This window comes from Lepidochelys kempii, chromosome 2 (assembly GCF_965140285.1).
Source record: "Lepidochelys kempii isolate rLepKem1 chromosome 2, rLepKem1.hap1, whole genome shotgun sequence".
Taxonomy (NCBI): domain Eukaryota; kingdom Metazoa; phylum Chordata; order Testudines; family Cheloniidae; genus Lepidochelys; species Lepidochelys kempii.
Window position 1 is genome coordinate 57597500 of NC_136381.1, and position 21140 is coordinate 57618639.

Consider the following 21140-nt stretch of genomic DNA (forward strand, 5'->3'; position numbering starts at 1 on the left):
CCCATCCCACCGCATGGCTATTCTCTGGGATGATCCCTTCACCCCTCCCCCCGCCGCGTGGCTCTTCTCCGAGATGATCCCTTTTAGCCAAGCACAAACAACCCAACATGAACGGGGTCCTTTTACTGTTGCCTTACAAAAATTCCCCTATTTCAACCAGGTGACCATGAATGATCTCACTCTCCTGAGGTTAACACAGAAAGATAAAGACCGAATGTTGCTTGAATGCGACCAAAACCCAGGACCATTCGCTGCCATGCTTTGTGCTTGACGTGGTAAAGTGTCCTACCGTGGAGGACGAAATAAGGCAGCTCTCCCCAGAAGCCTTCTGCAAAGGCTTTCAGAGTACCTTCTGAAGAGCTTCACGGAGATGTCCCTGGAGGATTCCCACTCCATCCCCAGATACGTTATCAGACTTTTCCAGTAGCTGTATTGGCTGTGAATGCATCCCAATTCTTCATGGAAAATCAAACATTAAACACTATTGCTTTTAACCTGGTACTGTAGTTACAAATGTGCACTCACCAGAGCTGCCTTCTCTAGCTTCAGGGTCATGGATCCCGCCTTGGGAGGGTATTGGCTCCAGGGAGATGAAAAGGTCCTGGCTGCCAGGGAGAATGGATTCACTGCTTGCCTGCTGTGCATTCTCCTCCTCCTCCTCCTCCCCCCCAAAATCCTCCTCCATGTTGTGTGAGAATCCCCCCTTGCAGGTGTCCACGGACAGTGGTGGGGTAGTGATAGGGTCTCCCCCTAGAAAACCATGCAACTGACCATAGAAGCAGCATGTATGGGACTCTGACCCGGAGCGACCATTTGCCTCCTTTGTCTTTTACCTGAGCTCCTTAACTTTCACGTGGCATTGCTGTGTGTCCCTGTTGTAGCCTCTCTCCACCATGCCCTGTGCGATTTTGGCATATATATTAGCATTTCTTCTTTTTGATCAGAGTTCGACCTGCACAGATTTTTCTCCCCATACAGCAATTAGATCCAGTGTCTCCCTTTCGCTTCATGCTGGAGCTCATTTGCAATTCTGGGGGGACTGCATGGTCACCTGTGCTGCTGAGCTCGCCACGCTGACCAAACAGGAAATAAAATTCAAAATTTCCTGGGGCTTTTACTGTGTACCTGGCTAGTGCATCGGAGTTGAAAGTACTGTCCAGAGCGGTCACATTGGAGTACTCTGGGATAGCTCCCGGAGACCAATACCCTCGAATTGCACCTGCACTACCCTAAATTTGACCCAGCAAGGTCGACTTTAGCGCAACTTCCCTCGCCAGGGAGGAGTACAGAAGTCAATTTTAAGAGCCCTTTAGGTTGACTGAACAGGGGTGGTTGTGTAGACATATTCATTTTAAAATTGACCTAACGCAGCTAAATTTGACCTAATCCCGTAGTGTAGACTGGGGCTAACTCAGACATTTCCCATTCTATCTCAGAGATTAGACTGCACTCATTCCTCATTCTGGAATAGAGGGACACTGGTAGGGTTGAGTAGAAAAGTTTGCTCAGGCTGTAAGTGTTTTCAATGAATCACTGACTTCCATCTCGGACATCTTTAATAAGCCATCATTTCTCTAATAAAGACAACATAATTGATGCTATAAATAAAATATAGATTAGATATCTGCCTTATTTCACAAAGGTTGTGTTCTCATTCTAACTATTATTCCCCCTCAGTTCCTGCTTTCATAACTACCTCTGAATACAGTAAGGAAAGAAAAAGGCAAGCTGTCTCTCCACTGTGGTCTTCAGATACAGAGGAAGCTGGGTAATCTCTCACATGTACATTTTGGTCCTCTTGTTAAGTAGAAAGTATCTACACAGAACCATTTAATTTGATATGGAATAATTTAAGGGCAGCAGACAGCCCTAAATAACCACATACCTAATTTTTCTCCTGTACAGCATTTTATTTTCTGTGTCAGTCCAGGTCATTATTTTATTTGCTAACTATCCTGAACTAGACATTTATTGAGGTCATGGAAAATTTTGTAGAGTGACAGCTTTATTTATTTATTTTTTTAAAAAAGCAAACACAAAGTCAAGTAAATCTGTAACTATGAGTAGCCTGAGAAATTATACATAGATTGCTGCATAAACAAAATTGGCGGAAAGTTCTAGTCCCAAGGGCTGCTCTATTAGGGCTGCGTGCCAGAAGCTGTACAAATATGTAGCTCACAGATCTGATCTACTCAGCTCTGTCACTGTATCGAATGCTCTATCCTACTCGGTTTACCCTGGGCCAATGAAACCAGTAGGCATTCTGAAAACAATTAGTCATACATTGAGTTTTATCTTTTACCGTTAGATTAAAAATAGGAGTGATTGGGAGACTGTATCCTACTAAAGTGTTTCATCCTAATATAAAGAAACTTTGTACATTATGTGGTGTTTGGGCTGTGCATCAAATGTCAGAACCAAGGTCCATCATTTGGTCGTGGCTGAAAGGGTGTGCAACTTAGCCACTGTTCAGCAATCTCTTTCCTAAGCTCTGTATCACTAATACTTTTTGTATGATGCACGGATATGGCATAAAAGCGATTCACATCCTAATGTCTGACAAAGTTATGCTCATCAATACTAAAGCCAGTTAAAGTGGTACTATTTTTTCCCCCACCCCCATGCAGATATTGTGTGGAATTTAAAACTGAATCACTCTCTCACCATTGCACTGTGGAGAATCGGCCATATGCCCGCTGGATGCAGTATCTACGAGAGGGGTATACTGTGTGTGTAGCTTGCCAGCCTCCAGCTATGAATACTGGCAACCATCGTTGTTCTGGAGATGGCCTGGGTGCTGATGGGTAAGGATGGAAGATATATTTCAATTTTAGGAGTCTGAATGCTTTTTGTTAAGTAGTTTTAATATAAAACACCAAGCTCTGATTTCACTTACCTTCTATTCCGCTGGATCACACGAGAGAATGTAAGAATGCTCAGGATGTTTAGGCCGTGGCTAAAGAGAAGTGAAATTGTGAAAAAGCAATGTAAAAGCTGAACTGAAATAGCTCACACTGACCAGCTGCAGTAGCTGAGATGATTTCTCCATTCTGCCCTGGCCTAGAAGGAACCCTTCTTCCAGGCCTAAATTCATTACATTAGGCTTTCTGATAGAACTTTATGCTTTATTTACAGTAGCTGCTGAGACCAGGGCCAAACTATTTAGTGATTTAGCAAGTACATATTAGAACTTTAAACATCTCCTTTTATTTTTAGATGAATGTCTCCAATGTCATGCAGCCAAGTGTAGTGGTTTTAAAGCTTTCGGTTGAACTATGAAAAAGGAGGAATGGTGTAGTTTCTGTACTGAACAGAACTTGATGATACTGTAGGCCTACCACACTTTTTAAAGGGCCCGTGCTGTAATCTGAATTTGATCCCAAGCTCTAGCAGTTAGAGGCTAGCACATTACCCCATCAAACGCCATACAGCCAACGTGGTTAACCAAATGGATTCAAAATCATCTATTTGGAACAGATTTTAATCTAATTTTGTATTCTAATCATTCAAACTAAAATACTTAGTATATACTAACATGTATATTATGGTAGTGTTCAGTCACCGTAATGAGAATGGGCACTGTACAGAGAAAGGCCCTGCTCCAGAGAGTTTATAATATAAGGAATAAGATTAATTTATCTAGCCTTCGAAACAAAACATTCCTAATCAAGTCTGAGCTGTCAGTGTTATTTACTAAAAACATTGAATCTAGCACTGTAGTAAAAGTAAAGTTTATAGTTCAAAGAAAGTATTTGAAAACCTACATTCAATTATTTTTAAAAAAAGAAAAACAATTTACTGTCACATTTCAGAAATAAAGTTCTCCATTGGCAAGCTGTTGGTAATCTTCGGTGCCAAGGAACATGGAAGAAAGTTCGGCAAGTGGAACAATGTTCATGTCCTGTTGTGCATAGTTTTATTTTTACATAAAAGTTGGAAAGAGAACTTTGAAGAACAACATCCATGAACATCTTTAAATCAGTTTAAGACTTTGTGAAGCCACAAGAACTCTACTTTTCTGCTGTACTTGCTTGCTGAACCTTAATCGAATTTTTAAGACTTTAGGAGCCATTCTGGTTGAGTATATTTGCCCTGTACCCAGATATTAAGATAGATCTTCTTGCTGCTGACTACACTCCAAGCTACCTTTTTTCTCTTTTTTGTAATTAAAAAGATTGAATGTCTCCAACGTGAGTAGTTTCAGTTCTTACCTCTTCATCTCTTACAAGGCACCCTTCACTATCAGAGGTATGGACCCTGCTCCACAGTAGGCAGGCTACTGTGCTCTGTTTACATGTGAGAAAAGTTACCCTCACCATTAATCCACTAGAAGTGCTTAAAGTGGACAATTGAGGAACTAGTACGGCATCTCAGTTCAAATCCTGTGCCCCATCTCAGACAAGTCTAGGCAGCTATAGATATTATTGAACATTAGCCTTTTTGGCCACAGGATCACTGAGAGCTCATGCTTAGCTATTTGTCCACTACAACCCCTAAATCTTTTTCAGAGTCACTGCTTCCCAAGATAGAGTTCACCCCTATTGAGTAAGTATAGCCTATATTCTTTGTTCCTAGATCTATATTTACATTTAGCCTATTAAAAATGCACATTTCTTAGTATCTTAGAGGTCTGTATACTAATGTGAGAAGTATGGGGAATAAGCAGGAAGAACTCAAAATGCTAGTAAACACACACAACTATGACAGTTAGCAACACAGAAACGAGGTGGGAAATATGCATGACTGAAATATTGGTATAGAAGGGTACAACTTGCTCAGGAAGGACAAGCAGGGAAAAAAAGGGAGGAGGTGTTGCCTTATATATTAAAATGTATACACTTGGACTGAGGTTGAGATGGAAATAGAAGACAGACTTGTTGAAAGTCTCTGGGTAAGGATAAAGGGTAAAAAACAAGGGTGATGTCATGGTAGGGGTTTGCTACAGACCACCTAACTACAAAGAAGAGCTAGATAATGCTTTTTTTTTTTTTTTTTTTAAAAACAACTAACAAAATCACCCAAACCATAGGACTTGGTGATGGGGGATTTCAACTACTCAGACTGCTGTTGGGAAAATAACACAGCAGGGCACAGATTATCCAACAAGTTCTTGGAATGTATTGGAGACAGTTTTTTATTTCAGAAGGTAGAGAAAGCTGCTAGGGGAGACACTGTTCTAGATTTGATTTTGACAAACAGGGAGGAACTGGTTGAGAATTTGAAAGTGGAAGGCAGCTTGCGTGAAAGTGATCATGATATGATAAAGTTCATGATTCTAAGGAATGGTAGGAGAATGAACAGCAAAATAAAGACAGTGGATTTCAAGAAGGCAGACTTTAGCAAACCCAGGGAGTTGGTAGGTAAGATCCCATGGGAAGCAAGTCTAAGGGGAAAACCAACTGAAGACAATTGGCAGTTTTTCAAAGAGACATTAAGGGCACAAGAGCAAACTACCCCACTGTGTAGGAAAGATAGGAAGTATGGCAAGAGACCACCCTGATTTAACCAGGAGATCTTCAAGGATCTAAAAATTAAAAAAAAAAGTCCTACAAAAAGTGGAAACTAGGTCAAATTACAAAGAATGAATATAAACAAATAACACAAGTATATAGGGACAAAATTAGAAAGGATAAGGCACAAAATGAGATCAAACTAACTAGAGACATAAAGGGTAACAAGAAAACATTCTACAAATACATTAAAAGCAAGAGGAAGACCAAGGACAGAGTAGGACCATTACTCAATGAGGGGAGGAAAAAAAAAAAAACACCACAAAATGTGTAAATGGCAGAGATGCTTAATGACTTCTTTGATTCAGTTTTCATCAAGAAGATTGGTGGTGATTGGACATCTAACATAGTGAATGCCAGTGAAAATGAGGTAGGATCAGAGGCTAAAATAGGAAAAGAACAAGTTAAAAATTACTTAGACAAATTAGTTCTTCAAGTCACCAGGGCCTGATGAAATGCATCCTAGAATACTCGAGGAGCTGAAAAGTCATGGAAGACTGGAGAGATTCCAGAAGACTGGAAAAGGGTAAATACAGTGCCAATCTATAAAAAGGGAAATAAGGACAACCCAGGGAATTACAGACCAGTCAGCTTAACTTCTGTACCTGGAAAGATAATGGAGCAAATAATTAATCAATGAATTTGCAAACATCTAGAAGAAAATAAGGTGATAAGTAACAGCATGGATTTGTCGACAACAAATCATGTCAAACCAACTTGATATCTTTCTTTGACAGGATAAGCAGCCTTGTGGATGAGGGGGAAAAACAGTTGACGTGGTATAGCTTCACTTTAGTAAAGCTTTTGAAACTGTCTTGCATGGTCTTCTCAAACTAGGGAATGCAACCTAGATGGAACTACTAAGGTGGGTGCAAAACTGGCTGGAAAGTAGTAGAGAGTAATTACCGGTTGTTCACAGTCATGCTGGAAGGGCATAACAAGTGGGGTCCCACAGGGATCAGTTCTGGGTCCGGTTCTGTTCAATATCTTCAGTGATTTAGATAATGGCAAAGAGAGTACACTTATAAAGTTTGCGGATGATACCAAGCTGGGAGGGGTTGCAAGTGCTTTGGAGGATAGGATTAAAATTCAAAATGTTCTGGACAAACTGGAGAAATGGTCTGAAGTAAATAGGATGAAATTCATGGACAAATGAAGGACAAAGGCAAAGTACTCCATTTAGGAAGGAACAAATCAGTTGCACACATACAAACTCAGAAATAACTGCCTAGGAAGCAGTACTGCAGAAAGGCATCTGGGGGTCATAGTGGACCACAAGCTAAATATGAGTAAACAATGTAACATTATTGAAAAAAGAGCGATCATCATTCTGGGATGTATTAACAGGAGTGTTGTAAGCAAGACACGAGAAATAATTCTTCCGCTCTACTCTGCGCTGATTAGGCCTCAACTGGAGTATTGTGTCCAGGTCTGGGCACCACATTTCAGGAAAGAAGTGGACAAATTGGAGAAAGTCCAGAGAAGAGCAACAAAAATGATTAAAGGCCTAGAAAAAATGACCTATGAGGGAAGACTGAAAAAGTTGGGTTTTTTAAGTCGGAAAAAAAGAAGACTGAGATTGGACACGATAATCAATTTTCAAGTATATAAAAGGTTATTACAAGGAGGAGGAAGAAGAATTGTTCTTCTTAACCTCTGAGGATAGGACAAGAAGCAATGGGCTTAAATTGCAGCAAGGGAGGTTTAGGTTGGACGTTAGGAAAAAACTTCCTGTCAGGATGTTAAGCACGAGAATAAATTGCCTAGGGAGGCTGTGAAATCTCTGTCATTGGAGATTTTTAAGAGCAGGTTAGACAAACGCCAGTCACGAATGTTCTAGGTAATACTTAGTTCTGCCGTAAGTGCAGGGGACTGTACTAGATGATCTCAAGGTCCCTTCTAGTCCTATGATTCTCTTCGCTTGGGTCTACCTTACCAAGTGATTAATACCACCATGAATCAGTGACTTATCCTCTTCATTATCTAGCACTCCCCCCAATTTGTGTCATCTAAACTTTTCAGTGATGAACTTATATTTTCTTCCAGGTCATTAATAAAAAAAAATTAATGAGTGTGAAGCTAAGAACTGATCCCTGCAGGATCCCACTAGAAACACTCATTTAACGATGATTTTCTATTTAAAATTACATGTTGAGACCCATCAGTTAGCCAGCTTCTAATCCATTTAATGTGCACAAGGTTAATTTTATATCCTTCTAATTCTATAATCAGAGTATCATGCAGTTCCAAGTCAAAGTCTATGTATATTACATAAATGCTATCATCTCTATCAACCAAATCTGTAATTGTATCAAAGAAAAAAAGGATATCAAATTAGTTTGACAGGATCTATTTTCCATAAACCCATGTAATATTATCCTCATTTAATTCTTGATTGAGTCCCATAGCAGCCTCTCTTATCTTACCCAGGATTGTCATCAGACTGGCAGGCCTATAATTACCCAGGTTATCCCATTCATCCTTTTTAAATACTGGCACAACAACATTAGCTTTCTTCCAATCTTTTGGAACTTCCCCAGTGTTCCAAGACTTGTTGAGAACTCAACATTACTGGTCCTGTGAACTCCTCAGCCAGCTCTTTTAAAACTGCTGGATGCAAGTTAAGTAGACCTGCTGATTCAAAAATGTCTAAACTTTAGTAGCTGCTGTTTTAACACCATCCTGAGATACTAGTAGAATTGAGTGTTATGACTACATCAGTTCTTTCCCCCAAATACTTATTGAACATTTCTTCCTTATCTGCATTATTATTGATAATTCTATTTCAATCTAGTAATGGACGAATGCCATTGTTAGGATTCTCTTTGTTCCTAACAGACACTTAAAAAATCATCCTTATTTTCCTTAACTCTGCTAGCCATAGATTTCTTCTTGTATCCCTTTACTCAGAATTGAGAAAACTGATAAGGGAAGCAATTAATATAAATCAGAAGCTATCAACATTCCTTTTTAAAAAAAATAACAAACAGCTGCCTTCACTTCCTCTCTGAACCAGGTTGGTTTAACCTGAATGGCCTTCTTCCTTGATTGTAGCGTTCTGGGCATCTCGTAAAGTGGTCTTAAATAATTCCCAATTATCATTTAAATTTTTACTAATTAAGTTCTTCCTCTAAGATGATTTGGCTCAATCATTTTCAGCTTTATGAATTTGGCCCTTTTAAAGCTCCATGTATATGTCACTGGTGTGGACTTTATTCTGTTTGCACTTGATAAATGTGATCAAGTCACAATCACTTGTACTTAAGTTACTATTAATTTTTAGTTCTCTCGTGAATTCCTCTTTACTTGTCAAGACAAAGTTAGAATTCCCCCATGTTGGATGCAACACTTATTGAGTTAGAAATTGTCATCTATAATATTTAGAAATTCCAAGGATGTTTTAGTACTGGCAACATAAGAGTACCAGCATGTGTCACTGCAGTCCAAGTCCCCCACAATCATTCAGCTTTTTTCCCTACGTGTTGTTGATAATACGCAAGAAGCCAGTCAGCCTGCTGCATAGTACAATCTGGTAGGCTGCAGCAGACACAAACTAATACCCCATATTGCGCTTTATCTGTTAGGACACTGATGCATAAGCTTTCAAGATCATTTTCTTCTGAGTTATAAGTTACTTGGAAACAGGTAAAGCCATTTTTGACAGAGTGCTACTCCCACACCCCTGTTGCCAACTTGATCCTTCAAATTGGCTTTAACCATTAATTTTAACATTCCAGTAATGGGAATCATTCCACCAAGTTCCGTAATGCCAGCTAGATCAAAATTTATGCTCATAAATGAGCAATTCCCATTCCTCATTTGTTACCCAGGCTCTAGCATTGGTGTATAGGCAATTAATTTTTTTTTTTTTTTAAAGACTTGATTCCTTGATTTTGTTCTCTACATCTTGATTTTGTACTGAATGCTCATTCATACTCTTCTTTTTAGGCTCCCCCTTTATTATTAAACACCTTCTTGACTACTCTGACTAGTCTGTCCCTGAGAAGATTAGTCCCCCTTCTATTGAGGTGGAGGCCATCCAAAGTATAAAGGTCCTCCCATCTCTGTAGAGGGCGGACCAATGTTCAACCCTACACCACCACTTACCTAGCCAGCAGCTCACTTCCGGAATCTTTTGACTTCTGTTTTCCTTTGCTCATGGGACAGAGAGGATCTCAGAAAACTGGTTTACACCTGAACTCAGGAGCTCTGATGGAATGCTGATGTATGAACTAGATACAGCAGGAAATCTTATTTAGAAGTCTCAAACTTCTTACATTCAGTATGGTGGCAGGAGGAAGGTGTTCAGGAGAGAGAATTATTGTGAAGAGCCTAATGCAACTTGTTAAAAGAGCCTCAGAATAGGCAGCTCACCATTGAAGTAGCTGTTTGTCATCGTGAACCATGGCTATCTGCCAGACCCATCATGGTGGTACTTGTCTAACCCACAGAACTTAATGATTCCACAATAATTTCTAAGATGACCTGGTGGACAGGGAAGTATCTACAAAGCCTTTTCCTTGAGATTTTGGCATTCTGTACCACAGGTTTAAGACTGGAAGAGACAGCCAGATGCTCCCTAAAAGGCAATAGGTGGCACACTGTCCTGCTTAGGGAGCACTCACTCTTTTCATATGAGCTAATAGCATCCTGATGCACTTACATGAGCTGCCCTTCCCAGAGTTTATCTTCACTAGTTGATGGTGAGAAAATACAGAAGCAGGCCTCTGAGCCAGCTATATCATTCCCTATGCACAATGGCCTGCCATGTGTCGACTAAACAGGCTACCGAACCATATGTCTCAAGCCTTCCAGATCCTGACTGGTAGAGTCAAGGTTGCAACTGGGAGATGGGAGAACAGAGACCCACAAGAGGATTACGTGACCTACAAGTGATAGGTACTATCACAATACTACTCCCCACTCCCGTTCCACCTCATCCCAATTTCCTCTTCTGTGAAAGAAGAGCTAAGATTAATTTTCAGTTGTGCCAGCAGTGTAGGTAACTTCAAAATGGCATCTTTACAAATGGAGCAATGCCGTGAGTATTTCTAGAAAAAAAACCAAACACTTGCAGACCATTTGGAAAGTATCTTAAATTAGCAATGCAAGATTTTTGTGCAGTCATGCCTGCAGATAAATAAGTGTACAAGCCACTTTGACCAAGATATCTCAAGAATTAAATGCTGGACAGAGATCAAAAACATCACATTGATGCTGCATGACCTACCTTAATCTGATTCTCTTTGAGGATTAAACAAACTGTAATTGCCGATGCAAGCCTTTATGATGTGACTATCTCTAAATGCTTTGGAAATGATGCATATCTTTATAAGAGTACAAATACAGCATACTGTTTTACATTCTATTTACAGCTTTAATATTACATAATTAGTATTTTACAAATTAAGTAAAACATTTACATTTCATGAGTGATAACATCCACTTTATACAGATAAATGCCATCTTTTATGTTAAGTTACATATCTATACTCAAACAAGAGAGGACATACAAATGATGTATACCTTTTATTATTCTGGTTCCACTTTCAGGATGCTAGTTTTGAGACTTTCCCTTGCCCAACCAGAATTAACAAACTACAGTACCTTTGCTTTGCAGAATTAAAAATTCAAAATATTAAAACATTCTAAAGGAAAAAAAAAGATGAAGACCGTACATTATCACTTATTGCTTTTCCTAGTATATACATTCATAGAGAGAAACATTAGTCTTACATTACTGTATTAATGAATTCACACCCAGGAAGTTCTTTTATATCAATTTAAACTGCCCACAACACTTTATAACCAAAATTATTGGGAAAAACTAGATAGGTGTCCAAACATTAATCTTCATGGGAAAAGTGGGGTAAGAGTTGAAGTTAGTTCTCACTGTCCAACTAAGCAATGTTTTGCTTGATCATAGTTCTCCATCTGTCTTTTAACATGACACTGGTTCGGTTGTTGAAGTCATAGTGAATCAGAATTTTATTCCAATTTCCCACTCCAAACTTCTTTACCCCATTCTTCAGTCTATTGTCTTCTTCCCAAGTCCATCGCTTTAGAAAGATAACAATTGTACACACTAAATTTTCCTCCGCAGAAAGTTCTAATTTGACACATTTAGTATAAATACCAGAAATGTATGAAAATATTGTTTATATTTCACTTATTAGGTTACATATATTCATATAATGCTACATTAAAGGTAGGTCAATTCTACATTTTCAGGTTACATCTGATACTTTGGGAGATATTTTCCTGTTTGGGTTTGGTGGATTTAAGTAGATAGCCCTTTAAAATAAATCAATTTGGGCTGCTGAAGTTTCACATAGAATGTCACATAATAAAGACATAGGTGCATTTTGAAAATTCTACCCAATGTCCGACTGGCTTTCAAAATTTACTAAGGAGCCTAAGCTAGACAGGCTCTTGAAAATTTTATCTGTGATGACCAAAGACTAACATTAACTGACATGCAGAATGACCATTCAGACAACAGACAGTACTTAGTCAATATGATATATAGGTAGCTATTTCTGTGACAGTTTCACTTGAGAAATAAGTATCAAAAGGAGATGCTGTGTACCAACAGCAATGGCATTTCAAATGTTAGTTCTTTTTATATGTTTAGTACTTTTTATCCAGGATTTTAAATACAAGCACGTGTGTATTATTTCCATTTAAGACAGAGGTAAGCAACTTGCTCAAGGTCATAAAGCAACTACCCATCTGACATCTAGTCATGTGCACTAACCAGAAGACCATACTACATCTAAACTAATCTAAGACTACAGCAGTATATTTAGTATGTTTTGCTATTAATGCAACTATAATGATAGGCCCACAAGTACAAAATTAAACATACAAAATGCATCATAGAATATCAGGGTTGGAAGGGACCTCAGGAGGTCATCTAGTCCAACCCCCTGCTCAAAGCAGGACCAATCCCCACTTAAATCATCCCAGCCGGGGTTTTGTCAAGCCTGACCTTAAAAACTTCTAAGGAAGGAGATTCTACCACCTCCCTAGGTAACGCATTCCAGTGTTTCACCACCCTCCTAGTGAAAAAGTTTTTCCTAATATCCAACCTAAACCTCCCCCACTGCAACTTGAGACCATTACTCCTTGTCCTGTCCTCTTCTACCACTGAGAATAGTCTAGAACCATCCTCTCTGGAACCACCTCTCAGGTAGTTGAAAGCAGCTATCAAATCCCCCCTCATTCTTCTCTTCTGCAGACTAAACAATCCCAGTTCCCTCAGCCTCTCCTCATAAGTCATGTGTTCCAGACCCCTAATCATTTTTGTTGCCCTTCGCTGGACTCTCTCCAATTTATCTACATCCTTCTTGTAGTGTGGGGCCCAAAACTGGACACAGTACTCCAGATGAGGCCTCACCAATGTCGAATAGAGGGGGACGATCACGTCCCTCGATCTGCTCGCTATGCCCCTACTTACACATCCCAAAATGCCATTGGCCTTCTTGGCAACAAGGGCACACAGATGACTCATATCCAGCTTCTCGTCCACTGTCACCCCTAGGTCCTTTTCTGCAGAACTGCTGCCTAGCCATTCAGTCCCGAGTCTGTAGCTGTGTATTGGGTTCTTCCGTCCTAAGTGCAGGACCCTGCACTTATCCTTATTGAACCTCATCAGATTTCTTTTGGCCCAATCCTCCAATTTGTCTAGGTCCCTCTGTATCCTATCCCTGCCCTCCAGCATATCTACCACTCCTCCCAGTTTAGTATTATCCGCAAATTTGCTGAGTGCGCAATCCACACCATCCTCCAGATCATTTATGAAGATATTGAACAAAACCGGCCCCAGGACCAACCCCTGGGGTACTCCACCAAGTACTGCACCGATAACTCCATCGAGTTATCAAATATGACAAAAGAATTTCCAAACCCAACAAAGCTAGAAACCCTCCCAACTCAACCCTCAAAAAAGTCTTTAGTCATAGAGTTAAAGACCAGAAAGGACAACTAGGTCATCTACTCTGACCTCCTGCATATCACAAGACACCAACACCACCTAGCACCTGCACAGTAAAAAAACAGAAATTAGACCAAAGTATTAACTGTATCAGGCTGGATAAAAATCTATGATTAATTTAAATTAAAAAATCAATTTAAAAATTATTTTTTTAAATTGATTTTTTAATTTAAATTAAACACAGGTATACTTTTAAAATAAACCTATTTAAAATTTAATTTGAAACTTACTATAATTAAAATTTAAATAAAAAATATTAAGCAGCACAAATTTTCTGTTGAAGATCAAAGTAAAGAATTGGTGGAAGTCACAGGCTAAGCACGTGGAATCAGACTTTGTTGAAGTGCTAAACTAATTTCTGACAGCAGTAGCCTCTTCTGTCAGAGAATATTTTCTTCATTTCAGTTTATTCAACTACTTCAGTTCAATTATTAGTTCAGGGTGGCCCAACTGGTGGCCAATGGGCCACTTCTGGTGCTCATGTTGTCCACTCCCCCAGCAGTAGCTGCCTGGAATGTAGAGAGCATTGCAGTGAAATGCTGCACATGCCAGAAACCTGCTCTACAAAATGGCGTCCTTCGCATGGCATGACTTCTCACGTACCATGAGTGCGAGGTCTCGCGGCACGGAGGATGTCATTTTGTGCTACAAAATGGTGTACTCTGTACAGTAGTACTTGTACATATGGTTCATGTGAGGTCACACTGCCTGGAGGACACCATTTCATTTCTGTATTTGGCATGCGGAGGTGCTGCACAACTGCTCATGCACCCCATGTGACTTAAAAGTTGATTGAGTCAAGAAACCAACTGGGAGTTGCAAACCAGGAAAGCTCTTTTTCTTCTTCTGATCTATGATTAGTGTGAGAGGATGAGCTCTATTAGTTCTAAAATCTTGAAGGAAAATCAGTTCAATTTACTAACTGCAGATAATACTTTGTTTTATTCAACAGTTTGCTTTGAATGAAAAACAGGTTTTGATAAACCCTTTTCTCATGTATCAGCATATTTCAGATTTTTTGTATTAAATAAAACTATTTAAAATGCTATTTGTGTGCAATTTTAATCAAATTAGAATTTCCATCCAACTAGAGCTTGACTCAAATCACAAGTAAAAATCTAGTAAATCCACCTTTTTAAACAATTAAAAATATAAAAATGATTAATCTGAATAAATGAAAGAGGAACTATATAATTTCTTAAATAAGTGTATATAGATATGGTGCATCCTCCTGATTAGTAAAAAGTAATACCAAGCTCAGTGTAAAGGCTATGTTTAGATGAAAAAAACCCCAACATACTGGAATGGTTACCAAGCAATGAGAGTCAACCTTTCTTTAGGAAATAACTAAAAAGTAAAAACGCAAAAGATACAAAATGTATTTAAATCAAAGTTTCCAGTTTACTTATTTAAATCATAATTAAAATTGACGATTTAAAATCAATCCACAATGTTCTCGTAATATACTATAGCAACTTAACTCTTTTGGACATATGTAAAGATGAATAGGAAAAGAAAAATCCAAAACATAGCCCTTCCTCTGGGAATTCCCTGCTCTCAGAGCATACAAATCTAGGGGAACTGTCAGCTCAAGTGTCCCAGCTGATCTCAACTTTCAGGGTAAAGCATGGAGAGGGCCAACTTTTAATATACTCTAACTATAACTATAAAGCCTGTCACGTTTCAGGTTCAGACATCTCAAATTCCATAAAGAAACAAATGGGAAGTAAATGGAATCTAGTTTTATAGCTCTAACAGGTACCATTTCATTCATAAAAAAAATGAAGCAAACCATTTGGGAGTTCATAGCCCTACTAAAGGCTCACTTTTAACTAGCCTTCCAATGCTGATGTCCACTCCTAAACCTTACCAGTCTCTCAAACAGCATATTGTATACAGAATTAAGCAGATTTTCAAATCACGCAGAAAAAAAAAAAAGAGTAAGAGGGAACTAAAATATTCTCTCATAATTTTACTGTTTGCATCATCCCTTGCTGTAATATATCTTAAGTAATATTGTAAGCTGCTTAGAGGAGGAATAGCAGTATGCCTTCTCCGTTTGCTAGAGAACTAGGCAGCAGCAGTAACAGTAACTGGCAGATTTCAGAATTGGACCCTACCTCCCTCTGCTTTTGCCCTGTTCTTTCATAAGGTGAACACATTTTTCATGTAAATCTAAATGTACTCATCAGTTGTCATTTTTCACCCCAGGATCATAAAGAGTTTTAATGATAAAGGAATAACTCTGTAAGGGTGAGTTATTCTGGAAATGCTACCAGAAGGGTAACCATGGCAGTGCTAGCACACTACATGATTTATGCCGCCAGACCCTTTCTTACTCCTATGTATTATTTAAGAATCGCATTGTGATAGCAACCAGAAAGTACCACTAGGATAGGAGCCTGAGCCTCATTCTGTTAAGTGCTGTAAAAAACACAGACACCATCCCCACCCTGAGTTTACATCCTAAAAATATTTCCATTTCATATAAACTGAATTTTAGTTTAAAATGTCAAGCTTCCTCAGTCCCGAGTGTCCCCTTCCAAGCCCATTCCTAAAATGTAGGATGAAGGACTCTACAAACATTGGGACTCAATAGCTTAGATTTATTCAGGGCTAGATTTGTTCCAGGTTAATGCTGCTAGTTACCACCCGTTAAGCCAAATGGCGAATCTGGCCACAAAAAGAGCAAGCCAGTACTGACCCAAATTGAAAAGTTGGTGACAAATAATTACAAAAAGCAAAACTAACAGTTTAAATCCTCTGTGATAAGCTACTACAAACTCCTCTTAAATCCTTTACATATAATTGCTCTTTGGAAACCAGTATTACACATCCTTGGAAGTTAAATTGAATCCTCCCCACCAACCTGTCCAAAAAAAAAAAAAAAAAATCAAATCTAAATTTTCTTTTTTGACACAAATAAAGGTCCAATTCTGGATCCCTTGCTTCAGCAGCAAGCCCCACTGATTGCAGTTGGGCTACTCATGGCACTAAAGAACTTCTCACACAAAGAAGGGGTATAAAAGGGAGCTCTCTAGCACCGTAAAATAAGTAAGTGGCACTTGCATCTGTAGAGTTCAATTTACTACTGAAAGGCATTAGAAATTACAGAGGATTTTCCTTTCAATAGTGTTGCATCAGACTAAAATGTAGCTTAACTGAAAAATGTTGCTATGAAAAGCTGAAAATAGGCACTGAACCATTGCAATGAAATGCCATTACAAAACAAGAACAAACAAAGCCAACATTGAAAGAGGGACTGCATGGAAAAGGGAGTTCTAAAAGTCAACAACCCTTTGTGACATTCACAGCATTCTTTAATGCATGCAAACAGTCTTATATAACCCACATAATTATGTGGGTGAGCAGACTCAACTTTTTGGAATACCAAAAACATTGCTCTGTGTAATATGGATACTAGAGATCCCACTGACAAGGACTACTGCACAGAAATAGCAAGGAGATAAAGTATGCATTCTATAGGTTCATGAGAGCAATTGTGTAGAATTTGAATTTTTTTCTTTCCATTTTTTATAAGAATTTAGGAATTTTTCCCATCCCCTACCAACTTTTATCCATTTCCGTCTGTTGTTGGGTTTCTGCATTTTTATAGGGTTGACTTTACCATATAGTTAGGAACTGTAACCATCATAGCTTCTAGTCTTTGTAAGGTATCTGTTCACAACGATCATTAAAGTCAGCACAAGTCTGGGAAAGGTGTTTGTAATTAACTACTGATGCAGAACTACCATAGCAAAGAACAAAATATTGATAATATATACAGTTTTTCTGTATTAGTGAGGAGTGAAAACTTAGCACCAGGTGCAGTATAAGTGTTTTTTTTTTTTTTTTTTTAAATCATGTGGCAATGTGCCAATATTCTTCATGTCATTAAGTGGCAGTTTTTGCTACCTTCATCAATAATGAAACAAGAGGAAAGGGGGCGCTGCTTTGAGCAATTTGGCTATGTTTCTGTAAGAAGGGAATAAATATTTTAAGGCAAACAGATGCATTGTTAATGTGCCCCTCTAAAATTTTGTTTTGATAAAACATCTGTAGCTTCTAAGGAGATTGTAAAGTTTCTGCCATGGTTAAGCTTTGCTTTGAAATTTGTTTTTCAAATCAGTGTTTTAATGTGGTGCCTGTTCCCATATCTAGTCTCTGGGGGGTATGGATTTTGGTGGCTTAATAATGGATCTCTCATTAGTAGATGGTCTAGTTTGAGGATTGGATGTACCTGTAAATTTAACCAGTACTTTGACTTCAATATAGGCTATTAAGGAAGGGAAGAATAAAGGAGCTAGAAGGACATTTATCTACAGCAGTGGTTCCCAAACTTGTTCCGCCGCTTGTGCGGGGAAAGCCCGTGGCGGGCCAGGCCGGTTTGTTTACCTACTGCGTCCGCAGGTTCGGCCGATCGCAGCTCCCAGCGGCCGTGGTTCGCAGCTCCAGGCCAATGGGAGCTGCTGAAAGTGGCGCGGGCTGAGGGACGTATTGGCCGCTGCTTCCAGCGGCTCCTGTTGGCCTGGAGCCGCGATCGGCCAAACCTGCGGACATGGCAGGTAAACAAACTGGCCCAGCCCACCAGGGGCTTTCCTTGCACAAGCGGCAGAACAAGTTTGGGAACCACTGATCTACAGTAAACTGATAGGAAAGTTGTTTTCTCTAGTTATTCTTAAAAATTTGAATTACAAAAATAAGTTCGTCTTTTCCTGATGAACTCAAGGTAAAAGGATGAAACAGCTTGTGTCAGGCTGTTGTAAATGACAGTTTGGAGACTCCAGATTTACAACAATCTTGTGCTGTCTATCTCTTCAGAGTGCCCCTCTACGTTGAAAACTGAAGCCTATATTTTAGCTTTAAGAGTTAGAAGATTTTATCATTATTTTGAACGTCGTGACAGTCATTTCAAAAAGTTTACTGTATACCAGATGTATTATTTCAAAACAGTAGTAGTCTTGTTCCCAAGCAAAGTCAAGTGCACTTTAAATACCCTTTTCATAACATCCCTATATTAAGGTCATATTTCTAGGTTTCCCAAAGTTAGGTGGTACTTTAGTTTGTGTCTGTGATGTAACTAGCGTTTAAAATAGTGACTACAAACAGATTTCTACATTTTCTTCATGGATAAGGCCTTTATGAAATGCAGCATTATGGGAAGTTGCCTGTTATCAGACTACTGTAATAGGTTTACTTTGAAAACTCCATCCCAATTATGTATTTTCACCCTTACAATGGAGCACTTTGTTCACTAAGGTGACAGTCCAACATTAAGCCACTGCATGACAAAATCATTGGTGCTGGCTTGTCCAAAGCTCCTGCCAGGAACTGCTGTCTTATAGCAACATACTGCACAGTAACTAAAGTTGGAAAGAATGCTATGTTACATTTCCTCTGATGGAATACCCATACATTTTGTAGATTAATTTTAGGTCCATTTATAGCATAAAACCAATACACACCTGCTTCTTTCGGCGAGTTGGCCTGTGAGACAGAGATTTTCCATCATTTTCAATGTTCTGCAAATCACTGAGACCTAAATTAATAAGGTAAACACTCAAAGATCAATAAAGGTCAACGTTCTGAACCCAATTCTCCACAGTAACATTCACACCCGTGAGAAGCAAGAACAAAGTGAGTGTAGAATATTACTATCTACTTTGGACTATTGTAAGTGTCTATGTGGGATAAGCACAGTAGAGAATCTGACCGTCTGTTGGGGTACTCAAAAAAGAAGGATACTTACAAACGGCCACTAAATTCCTGCAAGAGATTGTACCAGTAAAAGAATTTTACTTGTACTTTAAATATTTAATGAACAAGAATTCTGAACAGCATTAAACATTTCTCCATTACTACAAATAAAACAGTACAAAATCTACCTTGTAACTATTTACATGCACCTTTGACCACCTACCCATCTCCCCTGCGGCTTATTTTAACAGCCTAAATCTGTGCAGCTTTGCCACAGCTGTCTTTTTTAAAAAGCTAGTCACTGCCTTCCTGTTTCTTCTTCCTCCCCTACAAAATGAGGAATTTCTCCCCAGAATTACCCTAGCCAGAGATCCAGGACAGACACTACTAACTGATTTCCTATAAATAAAATATACTCTAAAGTGCAATAAATCATGAAGTGGAAAGCATAAATCAACTGTTTCCTAGATCTTTTGGTTTGTTGGTGACTTCAAATCTTTTTACAAATTTTAGCTCTTGAAGCTTTAGAATTTGGCCCTCAAATCTGAAACCAGGCAGAATCTTGAGGCACCGTGATTGCGGCTTTCCTGTTCCAAATGCAGACAAAAAATGGTAGAGTACTTGAAGAACAAGCTAATAGCAAATTTCAAGGGAGGAAAACAGTCATGTAGAGGTAATATTTTGAAAGCCCACGAGTGTCAAGAATTTATCTGTGAATTGTTATATTGCATTCGGTGTACCACAAGTCTTAATGAAAGCCACAGCATACTCACTTTGAAGACAACTGGTATTTCTGTGTTTTGTTATCCCATTAGAAGACACATTTTCTAGCTTCCAGAGGGTGTGGCGTGCTAAGGAATAAAGGTGTTTGCGTGACCTGCAAGATACATAAAGATATAACGACTAGACCTGCTGAAACATTCAGGAATACATGTGACAGCTATGCAAGCTGACTTTTCGGTTTGGTTGCTGAACAAACATTTTTTCCAACTGAAACCAAAATTTTCATTTTTTCTTGGCAAAACAAATCATCAATCTGAAGTGACATTTCAAAACTGTTAGTTTCGAAAGTTTCAAAAGAAATAGTTGCCTACATTTCCGTAACTGCTGTTCTTTGAGGTGTGTTGCATATGTACATTCCACTAGAGAGGTGTTTGCACCCTCTTGCAAAGATGTCAGATTTTTTCCCCCCCTCAGAGGTACCCATTGGGGCAGCTTGAGCGGCCACGTGGCACTGTGTGCTGGTATAAGAAGGCAGAGCCACCCCAACCTGTCTCTTCCTTCATACCTATCTGACTCCAATAGAGAGGGGAAGGCAGGCAGATTGTGGAATACACCTCAAAAGAACAACTGTTGCTGAAAGGTAAAAAACTGTTTCTTCGAGTGATTGCACATGTCAATTCCACGTAGGTGACTCTCACGGAAACAGCTATGGAAGTGGGTTCAGAGTCCATCTAAACAGTGATCACAGGATCACCTGTCTGAAACTGGCATTGTCTCTGCACTGACAGTTGATGGTGTAATGAGAAGTGAAAGCGTGGACTGATGATCAACTTGCTGCATTACAAATATCAACAATTGGTACTCAAGCCAGGAAATCTGCAGAAGCTGCTTGTGCTCTAGTAGAATGTGTCAGTTCTGGAGATGGTAGGGTTGTGTTACACAGTTGGTAGCACAAATAGATGCAGGGAGAGATCCAGAAGGAGATTCTCTGGGAGGAAACTGGATTGCCCTTAACTCTATCAGCAACTGTGACAAAGAGCTGTAAAGAAGTTTGGAAAGATTTAGTGAGCACTCGGTAGAAAGCTAATGCTCTTCTCGCATCCAGTGAGTAAAGTCTTTCTTCATGCTTATGGTGATGGGGTTTGGAAAAAATGTTGGCAGATATCTCGGTTAACATGAAAACTAGAGAGACTACTTTTGTAAGGACATAAGGG

General features: G+C 39.1%; 2 protein-coding genes across 5 annotated transcripts in view; one reads left to right on the forward strand and one right to left on the reverse strand.

Moving 5' to 3' along the window:
* The window catches only part of SBSPON (somatomedin B and thrombospondin type 1 domain containing), a 51498-nt gene that overhangs the window by 23990 nt on the left and 6368 nt on the right, over positions 1-21140 (forward strand). Inside the window, exons 3-5 of one of the 2 annotated variants that reach the window (XM_073330844.2) lie at positions 1678-1768; positions 2628-2804; positions 3813-4184. In XM_073330844.2, the coding sequence (XP_073186945.1) occupies positions 1678-1768; positions 2628-2804; positions 3813-3930 (386 nt within the window). In that variant the 3' untranslated portion in view covers positions 3931-4184. Of the gene's footprint in view, positions 1-1677; positions 1769-2627; positions 2805-3812; positions 4185-21140 lie in introns of those variants that run through there. The other variant, XM_073330845.2, reaches the window with a different exon arrangement.
* TERF1 (telomeric repeat binding factor 1) overlaps positions 2885-21140 on the reverse strand; it is a 40742-nt gene continuing 22486 nt past the window's right edge. Inside the window, exons 8-10 of one of the 3 annotated variants that reach the window (XM_073330842.2) lie at positions 19977-20080; positions 18972-19045; positions 2885-2956 (exon numbers count right to left, since the gene is read on the reverse strand). In XM_073330842.2, coding sequence (XP_073186943.1) covers positions 2900-2956; positions 18972-19045; positions 19977-20080 — 235 coding nt within the window. In that variant the 3' untranslated portion in view covers positions 2885-2899. Of the gene's footprint in view, positions 2957-10877; positions 11570-18971; positions 19046-19976; positions 20081-21140 lie in introns of those variants that run through there. The other 2 variants (XM_073330840.2, XM_073330843.2) reach the window with 2 other exon arrangements.